Source organism: Pelodiscus sinensis, chromosome 15, assembly GCF_052426305.1.
Source record: "Pelodiscus sinensis isolate ZL-2025 chromosome 15, ASM5242630v1, whole genome shotgun sequence".
Classification (NCBI taxonomy): domain Eukaryota; kingdom Metazoa; phylum Chordata; order Testudines; family Trionychidae; genus Pelodiscus; species Pelodiscus sinensis.
The window spans coordinates 16,367,823-16,380,274 of NC_143066.1; the positions used below are offsets into that span (position 1 = coordinate 16,367,823).

The following is a 12,452-nucleotide window of genomic DNA, read 5'->3' on the forward strand; positions in this document are numbered from 1 at the left end:
ACCAAGGAAATAGTTTCCATCTAAGTTTCTTCATGCAAAACCGGGGAAGCATTTTCAACCAAATTTTTGTGGACAATGGTTGAGGCTTTTTTATTCAGTTTTGGAAAGGCTGGAAAAGGAGTTTTGACCGTCCGTGTACAAAGTCAGCATTGTTGGTGAAAGGACATTCCGTTAGGAAGGATATAATTTTGGGTTGGATCAATTAAGAACAGACCAAAACTTTTGCCAAAAAGATCCCAAAAGTTCTGTTCACTTTTAAAATTAATTTTTCACTTTCCTTTGCTATTCTCATGGTATTTCTGATAAGATTGAAGGAAGGAAGTGGCAGAAATTCCATAAGAAAACTTTTTTTAAAGTAAAATCTCCACTAAACCAATTTTACAACCTCAGAAGGTTTGATCATGTTGGGTTAAGCATCTGTTTGGTACTTACCATGCATTAGACCAGGCCTCAGAATGTTTTAATGCTCCCATAACAATAGTAATTTGACAATGTCCAGGTATTCCTGATTTCACCAAGATAGAATTCTCCTTGCTTTAAAGAATTATTTCTTATATCTATAGTTACCATATGAATAATTTCCAGAACATTTAATTTATACTAACTGAAGTGGAATGCAAGATGGACAAGATGCATAAAAATTGAACCAAAATGATTTATTTGGTCTTGCAAAAATGTCAAGACTGATCCAATGTTTTAGAAGCACAACACACAGAGAACTAAACAAAAACAGCTGGACTTCCAGAGTGCAGAGAAATCCTCAAACACACACAGAAAAGTCACATCCTACACTCCACCAGTTATTGTTTCCTGCACAGGTGGCCCTGTTAACCTGGGGACCAACCATCAAAGGATGCATCACAAATTGATCAGCTTTGGTGAACATCAGTCAAGATTTGTTTCTCTAATTAAGCACATCAGGAGCAGCTGACACTTCTAATTTATTCCACATTGGAAAGTTCACTATATCCCCAGTGGGATTTTCCCTACCGGGATTTTCTATATTTTTTCCCATTATGGTAGGTGCCTAGCAACATAAATCTTGATTTATATCAAAGAGGGTGGATGCATGATCTGAGCTTTTTCCCTTTGGTATTGTTCCTGAAATGGCTGTCACATCACCTTGTAACAGACCTTCCCTGCCCTGAAGCACTTACAGTCTAAACAAATAAGCCACAAAGAATGGGAGAAGAGGAAGTATTGTTATCCCTGTTTTACAGATGGGGAAATAGAGCCCAGGGACTTGACTAAGGAGTCCAGGAAGACTGTAGAAAAGCTGGTCAGAGAACTCAGACCTCCTGAGACTTAATCCAAAATCTTAAATACAAGACCATTGATCCCATCTGAAAGCACATCTCAAAACACATAACTGACCCACAGCAGGGCTTTCCCACTTACGGTCTGAGAAGCTTATTTCAAATAGTAGCCAGAAGATTCCTTTTACTTGGAGAGCAATACAAGTCTTCTTGTGCACTTACCACTGTATTCTACCAAAAAAATCACCTGGCTTTGTGGGAAGTGGGTCCTGGAATTGCTTGGATACCTTCTGATGCCTGCCTTGGATAGTTATCGAGATGCATGCGTGAAGGGGGACATCATTTTCTGTCACTACTGTGAGAGCCCCATAGTACAGCAGAGCAGAACTTCACACTACTATTTTGGCATAGGATACAATCAAAATAAAGGGAAAGGACATACATTTGTCCACCATAAAAGAATACAGCTAATAACCATGAAATGGGTCTTACCAGTTGTCCCTGCATTTAAATGAAGATCTGCGCCAAAGGCCTATTAAAGCCTCAGCAGAGAGACTTCGAAGCTCAAACACCAGAGTCATGAAGAGGTCTGCAGTCTAGAAATAAAGGAGGACAGTACAGGTTATATAGGAGTCAAGAGGAGGCATGGCTTGGTGTGCAGGACACTAGACTAGGACTTAGCTCAGCCAGGCTACAGGGGTTTTTTTTTTTTCAACAAATGGCCCCATCTACATGGGGCTTTTTAATGGCAAAACCTCTTCTGCAAAAAGGATTGGAAGAGGATATGCAAATGAAAGTGCAACATATGCTAATGAATGCTTCATTTGCATATCTTCTGCCAAAAAAAACCTGTAGTGTAGACATAGCCCCACTGAGCCTGCAGTGTATCACAGAATCATAGAATACTAGTACTGGAAGGGACCTTGAGAGGTCATCGAGTCCAGCCCCCTGCCCTCATGGCAGGACCAAATACTATCTAGACCATCCCTGAAAGACATTTATCTAACTTATTCTTAAATATCTCCAAAGATGGGGATTCCACAACCTCCTTGGGCAATTTATTCCAGTGTTTGACTACCCCGACAGTTAGGAACTTTTTCCTAATGTCCAACCTAAACCTCCTTTGCTGCAGTTTAAGTCCATTGCTTCTTGTTCTATCCTCAGAGGCCAAGATGAACAAGTTTTCTCCCTCCTCCTTATGACACCCTTTTAGATACCTGAAAACTGCTATCATAGCCCCCCCTCAATCTTCTCTTTTCTAAACTAAACAAACCCAATTCTTTCAGCCTTCCTTCATAGGTCATGTTCTCTAGACCTTTCATCATTCTTCTTGCTCTTCTCTGGACCCTCTCCAATTTCTCCACATCTTTCTTTAAATGCGGTGCCCAGAACTGGACACAGTACTCTAACTGAGGCCTACCCAGCTCAGAGTAGAGCAGAAAAATGACTTCTCGTGTCTTGCTCACAACACACCAGTTAATGCATCCTAGCATCATGTTTGCTTTTTTTGCAACAGCATCACACTGCTGACTCATATTCAGCTGGTGATCCACTATAACCCCTAGATCCCTTTCTGCCATACTCCTTCCTAGACAGTCACTTCCCATTGTGTATGTGTGAAACTGATTGTTCCTTCCTAAGTGGAGCATTTGGCATTTGTCTTTATTAAACTTCATCCTGTTTACCTCAGACCATTTCTCCAATTTGTCCAGATCATTTTGAATTATGACCCTATCCTTCAGATTAGTCGCAACCCCTCCTAGTTTGGTATCATCTGCAAACTTAATATGTGTACTTTCTATGCCAATATCTAAATCGTTGATGAAGATATTAAACTGAGCTGGTTACAAAACAGACCCCTGAGGAACCCCACTTGTTACACCTTTCCAGCAGGATTGTGAACCGTCAATAACTACTCCCTGAGTTACGCACCCACCTTATAGTAGCCCCATCTAAATTGTATTTGCCTAGTTTATTGATAAGCATATCATGTGAGACTGTATCAAACGCCTTACTAAAGTATAGGTATACCACATCCACCTCTTCTCCTTTATTCACAAGACTCATTATCCTATCAAAGAAAGCTATCAGATTGGTTTGACATGATTTGTTCTTTACAAATCCATGCTGGCTGTTCCCTATCACCTTGCCACCTTCCAAGTGTTTACAGATTATTTCCTTAATTACTTGCTCCATTATCTTCCCTGGCACAGAAGTTAAACTAACTGGTCTGTAGTTTCCTGGGTTGTTCTTATTTCTCTTTTTATAAATGGGCACTATATTTGCCCTTTTCCAGTCTTCTGGAATCTCTTCTGTCTCCCATGATTTTCCAAAGATGATAGCTAGAGGCTCAGATACCCCCTCTATCCGCTCCTTGAGTATTCTAGGATGCATTTCATCAGGCCCTGGTGACTTGCAGGCATCTAACTTTTCTAAGTGATTTTTAACTTGTTCTTTTTTTATTTTATCTTCTAAACCTACCCCTTTCCCACTAGCATTCACTATGTTAGGCATTCCTTCAGACTTCTCGGTGAAGACCGAAACAAAGAAGTCATTAAGCATCTCTGCTATTTCCAAGTTTCCTGTTACTGTTTCTCCCTCCTCACTGACCTGTGGGCCTACCCTGTCCTTGGTCTTCCTCTTGCTTCTAATATATTTATAAAAGTCTTCTCATTTCCCTTTATTCCCGTAGCTAGTTTGAGCTCATTTTGTGCCTTTGCCTTTCTAATCTTGCCCCTGCATTCCTGTGTTGTTTGTCTATATTCATCCTTTGTAATTTGTCCTACTTTCCATTTTTTATATGACTCCTTTTTTATTTTTAGATCATGCAAGATCTCGTGGTTAAGCCAAGGCGGTCTTTTGCCATATTTTCTATCTTTCCGACACAGCAGAATAGCTTGCTTTTGGGTCCTTAATAACGTCCCTTTGAAAAACTGCCAACTCTCCTCAGTTGTTTTTCCCCTCGGTCTTGATTCCCATGGGACCTTGCCTATCAGCTCTCTGAGCTTACCAAAATCTGCCTTCCTGAAATCCATTGTCTCTATTTTGCTGTTCTCCTGTAATCTTTGGCCTCCCCTGTTCTCTGTGTTTCTGACTCCCCTCGTATTCCCATCTATCTTTTTGTTTAGATAGTGGTTCCCAAACTTTTTGGCATCATGCCCCCCTTTTTTGAAAAACCCTCACATACACACCACAAAATAACAGCAAAACTTGAGCAAAAAAAAAAAGGAAAAAAAGAACTGAACAAGGCAGCAAAACTTGATGGGGGGAGGGAAGCTGAGTCACCTCGTGCCCCCCCTGGAATTTCTTCACACCCCTCTAGGGTTGCATGCCCCGCAGTTTGGGAACCCATGGTTTAGATAGTAGTCTCTTCAGAAAGGAGACAGTCTCTAACTCTGTCTGCATGCTTCCTACCTGCCAGTCACAGTTAAGGGCCTTAAGGCATTTCCACAATGCAAATCACTGCCAGTGTTACTGGGTATGATTTGGAGCATGAACCATTCTTTTGTTCTGTGTTTGCATGGCACCTGTTTGCAGTGTTTTGATAGCCATGTTGGTCCGAGGATATTAGAGAGACAAGGTAGGTGAAGTAATATCCTTTATTGGACAAATTTCTGATGGAGACAAGCAGAATCTGAGAGACAAGCTTTCAAGCCACACATAATTCTTACATACAGCACCTATACCTAGTACACAGCTTCTGAATAATGGGGGTGATGCTCCAGGACTGCAGATTCTAGGATCATTGTTGTATGGTTTGTATTGTGGTAAAGTATAGTATCATAGGATACTTCACGTGCTTATTCAAGTCGTCATTTATCTTAATGACTTATTAAATGAGTTACGTCTCTCTTCTATGAAGTAAGTTAGCAAAACTCTAAGCATTTATTTCATGTCAATTTATTTAAAAATGTTAAAATTTGGGCCTAAATTGAACTTTTAGTATTCATTGCCCCATGAATATATAGCAAGTGGAAACTAATGTTGATTTGGAACTAAATCAAGCTTTCCAGTTCGGAGGAGGCTCTGAAAAGCAAAGTGACCATACTAGACTGTGCAAGTCCACAATACATTAATAAAGAGTGAAAGGCTGCTCTTCCCTAAGCCCCTTTGGATGATGTATACTGCACTTTTGGCACTACCTTTCGCTCTCTAAAGCCTGATGCTGGAAACAAGATTAACTAAACAAGCAGATCTGTTGCAGCTGGCCAGTTTTTGCAGTCAGCTATGCTTTCCAAGAACAATCATAGTATTGTGTATCCAATTATGGGCTCATCTGTTGCTAGTCAGGCCTCTCTTTCCTCGCCAATGGTTTCTTCCCCCAGTCAGGTGCCTCCTTCAGGGTGTGGTAAGTTGTGCTCTGAACAAAACATTTTCTAAATAAAGTTTTTCAGTCCTCTTCATTCTATGTTTACTCCTGATGCAACTTATTTTGGAATCTATCAGTTCATTTTGACCAACTCAACTGTGACATTTTTAAGAAGGAAAAATATGAGAAAAAGCAAATGTTTATCTGTAGTTCTCCTTATCATTTGTGAAACTGGTCCATTTTTTTCTGATGGAACACTTTTCCATCACAAGATACCATATCTTCATAATCAAATCTTTCCAAGGGAACATCTCTATTTTGATTAAATGTACAGCCGCTCCCCGAGTTGCGAACGGTCGAGTTATGACTGTTTGCACTTACGACCAAAGCTCCCATGGAGCGTTCGTAAAGGTGGTCCCCAAGTTACGAACACGACCCGCGCTTACGAATAGCACGGTCGCGTGTAACTCAATGGGGTCCGAGTTACGAACAGCCTGAGTTACGGCCAAGTGTTTGGTCCGTAACTTGTTCGTAACTCGGAGAGAGGCTGTAGGTTAGAAAAGACATCTAAAAATTAAATTTCCTGCAATTTGGAAATTCTGTAAAGCACAGTGCTAAAACGCTGTCCTGAGCTGGGGCACATGGATGGCCATTTTCTATCCTCAAAGATGCTATAGTCAGTGTGAAAGAGATGTGCCCCTTCACCCACACTGTTCTGTCTCTTGGAGGCTTTAGTGTATCTCTTTTTTGCTGTTGCTGTTTCCTTTAATCTAAGAGCTGTGCCGCACTGTCCTTTGAAACATCGCCACAGAGTTTCAAAGTGGCAGCCCAGGCTCCATGCGGCACTACCGTTTTGAAGTACTCCCTCTCCCCCCACCCCCAGTCAACTCAAACTATAAGCATCCAATAAGCATTTGCTTATTGGATAATCGACTAGTCAACTAGTCCTTAACATCCTTAATCCCACTAGCTTCAACTACTGGTACTCTCAGGGCCAGATTGACGTGGGGCTTTAGGAGCTGTAGCCCAGGGCCCTGGGCTAAGGGGGACCCTACAAAAATAAATCCGTAATGGTCACCAATTCATTGACCACAATCAGCTGGTCAATCTGGCAGCTTCTGCCAGTCAATAGCGAAGTCCAGGCCACCCCTTACCCAGACCTACACCCCAACACTGCCCCAACCGGGGTTCCTTCCTGCATCTAAATTCCCTCCCAGAAAAAAATGACAATAACAGCAGTTCTAAGATACAAATTAGACCATTTTGAATTAACTTAACTGTATTAGACACATATTAAGATGAAAATGTTACCACAGAATGGTTTATGGTACTTAAAAGACAAGTTTAGCATAATGATAATAGCTTCAATGCCATAATAGTGATCATTTTGTTTTCAATTAGGAAAAAGACTTGTACACAGGGGCCCCACACAATCTAATAGCCCTGGGCCTACAGAAGAGTTAATTTGGCCCTGCGTACTATATAGTCCCCAATTTAGCAAAGCATTTAAGCATGTGTTTAATCCCACCTCTGTTTGGCAAATACATATGAGTTTTAAGATGGTGCTTTACTGCCACTGACTTCACTGGGATATGCACATCCTGCAATAGCTTGCTGACTCAGGGCATTAGTTCTTTGATGAAGAGGGAGGGTATGAGAAACACTCAAAAGCTGCTGACCAGAGTCTAAAGCAACCTTGTCAGGAGATTGGGAAAATGATCCAAGCAGTGATAATGCAGGGGCCTAAACAGACCAAGTTAACTTCATTTCAACACTCATCTTCAAGTCAAGGAAGCTCTTTTCCTAATACATGTTAAATTTAAGAAAGACATCTAGGACATCTTCATTTTTCAATAGTAAATAAGTACGCAGAAGAGAGAACTATGTAATTCAGGAGCAGCATGCTAACAGTACCGGATAAAAGGAAACCATACTTACATAAAGCCCATCATATATATAGTAGCGTCGCTCAGCTGGGTCCCGGTCGGGGAGCATGGGGAGCTTGGACCCTAGCTGAGCATGCCAGGGAAGGAGGGGAAGGAGGCGGGGCACCACGGAGGGAGGGGAAGGGGGTCGGGGCTGGCTGGAAGGGAGGCGGGAAGCAGAGCTGGGGGGAGGGAGGGATCGGGGGCTGTGGGGCTGGAGCAGAGGATGGGGGGGCCCAGAGGAAGGGGGGCGAGTGCCGCGTGGGAGCTTGCGGTGGAAGGGAAGGGGGGCGGGGGCACTGTACATGGCCAGAGAGCGGGGCCTGGAGCTGCCAGCACGCCCCCGCCCCAGTTCGCCTCCCACCGTGGCACTGAAAAATAAAGTCATGGGCGGGGCCACACCACCACACTGCCTGTGGCAAAGAAAGAGTGGAGGCTGCTGGTGAGTCACTGCCCCCCTCGCTCTCTGAACCAGAGCCCCGGGACCGCAAGGCAGCCCCAGCTCACAAACAACCACATAAGCCTTGCCCACACAGCACCCCGGCCAGCACAGTGGCAGGCCCCACAGTTCACACATTTACGGTCTTGTGACATCCCACTGCCTTACCCCACAGTAAGGTCCCCAAACACAATGACACCTCAAGCTCCCCAGCTTCCTAAAAATAACCCCCACTCACAGTAGCTTCCATAGCAATGCCTACTCTGCCCCCTTCTCCCCCACACCTTGCCACTACCTTGCCACAGTAACACTTCAACAACCACTATGGTGGGTGATTGATAGCCGCTCAGCTGGGCCCGGGGCAGCAAGCGGCCGTTTGGGAGCATGGACTCCAAAGGGCCGCTTGCCGCTGCTTGCTCCCCTGCTGGGGCCCAGCGGGAGCGCCGCTGAGCTGGGAGCAGCGCAGCGCGCCACAGAGGGGGAGGGAGGGGAAAGGAGGCAGGGCGGGGCACCACGCAGGGAGGGGAAGCAGAGCTGGGGGGCGATCGGGAGCCATGGATCGGGGGCCATGGGGCTGGATGGGAGGAGGGGGGCGGGAAACAGACCTAGTGGGGGGGGGCGTGCAGCCACGGGCCGCTTGCCACTGCTTGCTCCCCCACTGGGGCCCAGCTGAGCGCTGCTCAGGTGGGCCCGGTGGGACAGGAAGGGGGGCGGGGCGGTGATGTACACGGCCAGGGGGCGGGGCCCTGTACGTCACCAGCCCCCCTTTCTCCTCCCACTGTGGTGCTGAGTGGTGTGCCCCTTAGCCGGGCTGCTGCGGGACGGGGGCGGTGACATAGACAGCCCCGCCCCCTGGCCGTGTACGTCACTGCCCCGCCCCTCCTCCCCTGCGGCGGCCCGGCTTAGTGCGCAACACTCAGCCAAGCTGCCACGGAGGGAGGGGAAGAGGGCAGGGCGGTGACGTACACAGCCAGGGGGCGGGGCCATGTACATCACCGCCCCCTTTCCCCTCCCACTGTGGCACTCAGCTGAGTGCTGCGCCCCTCAGCCAGGCCGCCGGGGGAGCCAGCAGTGCAAGGGGCTGTTTGGGCTCCCCCGGGGTGGGAGGGGAAGGGAGGGCAGTGATGTACACAGCCCCGGCCCCAGCCATGTACGTCACCGCCCTGCCCCCCTCCCTCACAGCAGCCCGGCTGAGCAGGCAGCACTCAGCCAAGTGCCACGGCGGGGAGGAAGGGGAAGGAGGGTGGGGAGAGACAGAGGGGAGAGAGAGGCAGGAGGAGGAGGGGAAGAGAAAGAAAGAGACAGAGAGAGAGGCAGGAGACGGAGGAGAGCTAAGGGGGGTGGAGGCAGTAGGAAGAGAGAGAGACAGAGTGAGAGAGCTCAGGAGAGAAGACCTGAAAATCCAATTTTATGACAGGCTAATTGGCTAGTATACTAATAATCAAGCTGAACACATTCTCAAATCAAATTCCCCTGGGACTTTATAAGCTCTAGTAGTTGGCAACAAATAAGCTTTAAACAGAGTAAGTGCTTGTATTTAATGTCAATAAAAATATTTTATCTGGAAAAAACTAAACAGCTCTTCACTTTGTAGCTTATTACATTACCTCCTGATTTCAAATACATTCTAATATTTATGTTGTCAAAGAGGGGAAAATATTTTTTATGTTTTTGCTAGAATTACAAAATTTCTTGAGGTGTGTGTAAGAGAAAAAATAAATAGCTACTTGACTACCCTGTCTCAACACCTAACATCAAGGTTAAAAAAGACCATTGCATCCTGTAGCGAAGCAGTGAAAGAATATTTGTATTTCTGAGCCAAGTTAAGTACTGATGTATAACAAGCTCAATGCTGTTGAATTCACATCAGCTGTGGGAATAGAGAGGGAACATGATCCAGTTGGTTGGGTATTAACCTAGGATTTGTGCAGAACTGGGGTTAAGTCCCAGTATAAGCACAGATTTCCTGGGTAACCACAGGCAAGTCATTTTTAGGCCCTCTCTGCTTGTTTCTCATCTGTAAAATGTGGAAAACAATAGCTCCCTACCTCATAGAGGTGTTGAGAGGGTAAATATGCTAAAGATTGTTCCCTCATCCAGTTTTTTCCAGGAACTGAAATTAGGGACAGCTGTTCAAAAGGGTGTGATGGGGGAGCGAGGACCAATGAGGGGTTAGACTGTCAGGACAAAGTTGGACTGTGTAGTACCATAGTAAAAACTGAAAAATGTTTCACAATAATTTTATTAGATTTAATTTATGTTTTTAAGTCATCATTGGAATTAAATTTTTCTATATAAACCTGCCATGGAGTACAGTATCTACATCCTTCTTGGTTTCTTGTTGCAATTTTGCACAACTGTTAATGAGCTTCTCAAATGCAGTGCATTCATTTTTGCTGGTTTCTCATGTATCCAGTACTTCATAATATGTTCATGATAATACAGAAGGCAATTTCTTTCAGAACATAAAATTCTATTGAATGAGGAGAAAGGAGGTTTAACTGTCTGTAGCTATTGTGACTGGGAGTAACAAGAGATAAATTCCTGCTTCTTTCACCCCAGAAAACACTGCACAAACTAGATTGAACTGCTAGTGATTATAAAAAAGAAGATGAAGCTAAATCTTCCTTTGTTGATCATATTATATTCCTCTCTGTGTTCAAATTCTCTGGTGTGTTCCGATCACACAGCAGTCTCTTTGCAGGTCATGCCTCACTCCACTCCAGTGTTGGTGTTTTATATGACAGACATGTCTAAAAGCTTCGATAGACTTTGATAGAATGCAGAAGCTGGTGGTATAGATCTGCAAGAATCAAGTTTGTGTAATTCACTCATTATGTGAAGACGACAAGAAGTGTTTGACAAAGTAAATATACGTGCCCTAATTAGTCAACTTCTGAACTGAAGTCTTTGCTTCTTCCAGTACATTTTCAAAGGATCTCTCTCTGAATGAGCCAATTTGAACCTCAGTTGCTGTGTATCTTCTGTATTTGCTGGACAGAGGTCCAGTACTATTGTAGCAGATGCCTGGATGGCATTGTTTAATGTATTCTCTGAACTTTGCACTTGTATTCTGTGAACATCCAGCTAGACCATGGATGTTCCTGGACCACAGAGCCCAGGTGTAGGGAGGTCTGGCTGCAGGAGTGTGGCAGGAGCATAGCAGGGGGAGCCCCATATTGGGGAGGTGGGCAGATGGGCAGGCAGGGCAGCAGAGAGTTCTGGCCCCAGGGGCCAGGTGGTAGCAAGAGACCAGCCCCAGCTGCAGAGCTCCGGCCCTGGCAGGGGTGGCCAGGAATCTCCAGCCCTAGCCAGATGTCTGACCCAGGCAACCACAGATGGGCAGGTAGCCACAGGGCCAAGCTGGAGCCCTAGCCAGGGGCAACGGCTCATCATGGGCCATGAGGGGAAAGACCTCCCCTGGTCCCACAAATCTCCTTTGTTTGGGACTGGTCAGGTCCTGAGGATGCCAGACCAGGGAGGTCCAGTCTGTAGTTTTAAGACAACAGTCAAGGATTGCTCATGAGAAAGCCAATGGGTTTTCCTAGGTTGGACTAATTTGAACCTCAGTTGCTGTGTATCTTCTGTATTTTCCAAGAGGTTAAATTAAGTCTTTTTGCTAAAAAGAGAGTATAGTGAAGACAATTAAATGTATAGCTTTTTAAGTGCCTTTTGAAAAGTTTAGAATTACTCTTTTCTGAGCAAAGTTTGTACTTCACTATGTCTTCCAGAGAAGTTTGCAGCTCCACCAAATGCACAATCCCCATCTTTTTAGGGTTCAGTTTACAAGCATTTAACTCTTCTAAGATGTGGCTTGTCAGATGCAGCTGATGTGTCATGTCTTCTGTAACGTGAACATCTAGAAATTCATCTACTGACCTATCACAAACATAGGTGACTTCACACCCATTTGCATCAGTGCATTCATCAGCCACACATGGACATTTTATGAATGTGCTGAGAGAGTTCTTCACTTTTTCAATTGCTGAGTCTTTCACTGTTGCACTGCATGCTTTTAACCAGTTAACTGAATTTCTTGCAGAAAGATACAAAGCATTTGCTGTCTTCATCGGAACCAATTTCAGGATTAACAAGTGACAATGCACTTAATACTGGCCTCTAGTTTGTGGTATGTGGTATCTCTTGCTTAAAGAGCAAGTATGATGTGACAGCCGTGTTTGTTTGAATAAACTGTCTCCAGCATTTTTAACAGCCTTGTTCCATACTTCTTATATTGGCTTGGACAATGACTGGCTTATAAGGCTTTCTGCATGTCAATGCAGTCGAGAGGATTGGTGTTTTGTAGCCTTTTCACATAGTTTGTCAGCATTGGCTTTGCTGATGTGTCTGGAAAATTAAGCTCCTCCACATTTATTACACAAATCCATAGTATGCCCACATCTTAAATACTGTGTGCAGTTCTGGTCACCCCATCTCAAAAAAGATATACTGGAGTTGGAAAAGGGCAGCTAAAATGATTAGGGGGTATGGAAAAGCTTCCATATGAGGAAAGGAGCAAGTCA

General features: G+C 44.7%; 1 protein-coding gene across 5 annotated transcripts in view; it reads right to left on the reverse strand.

Moving 5' to 3' along the window:
- APOLTP (apolipoprotein lipid transfer particle homolog) overlaps nt 1-12,452 on the reverse strand; it is a 232,974-nt gene that overhangs the window by 178,462 nt on the left and 42,060 nt on the right. For all 5 annotated transcript variants that reach the window (XM_075899317.2, XM_075899315.2, XM_075899314.2 and 2 more), the window contains exon 9: nt 1,749-1,852. In XM_075899317.2, the coding sequence (XP_075755432.2) occupies nt 1,749-1,852 (104 nt within the window). The remainder of the gene's footprint in view (nt 1-1,748; nt 1,853-12,452) is intronic.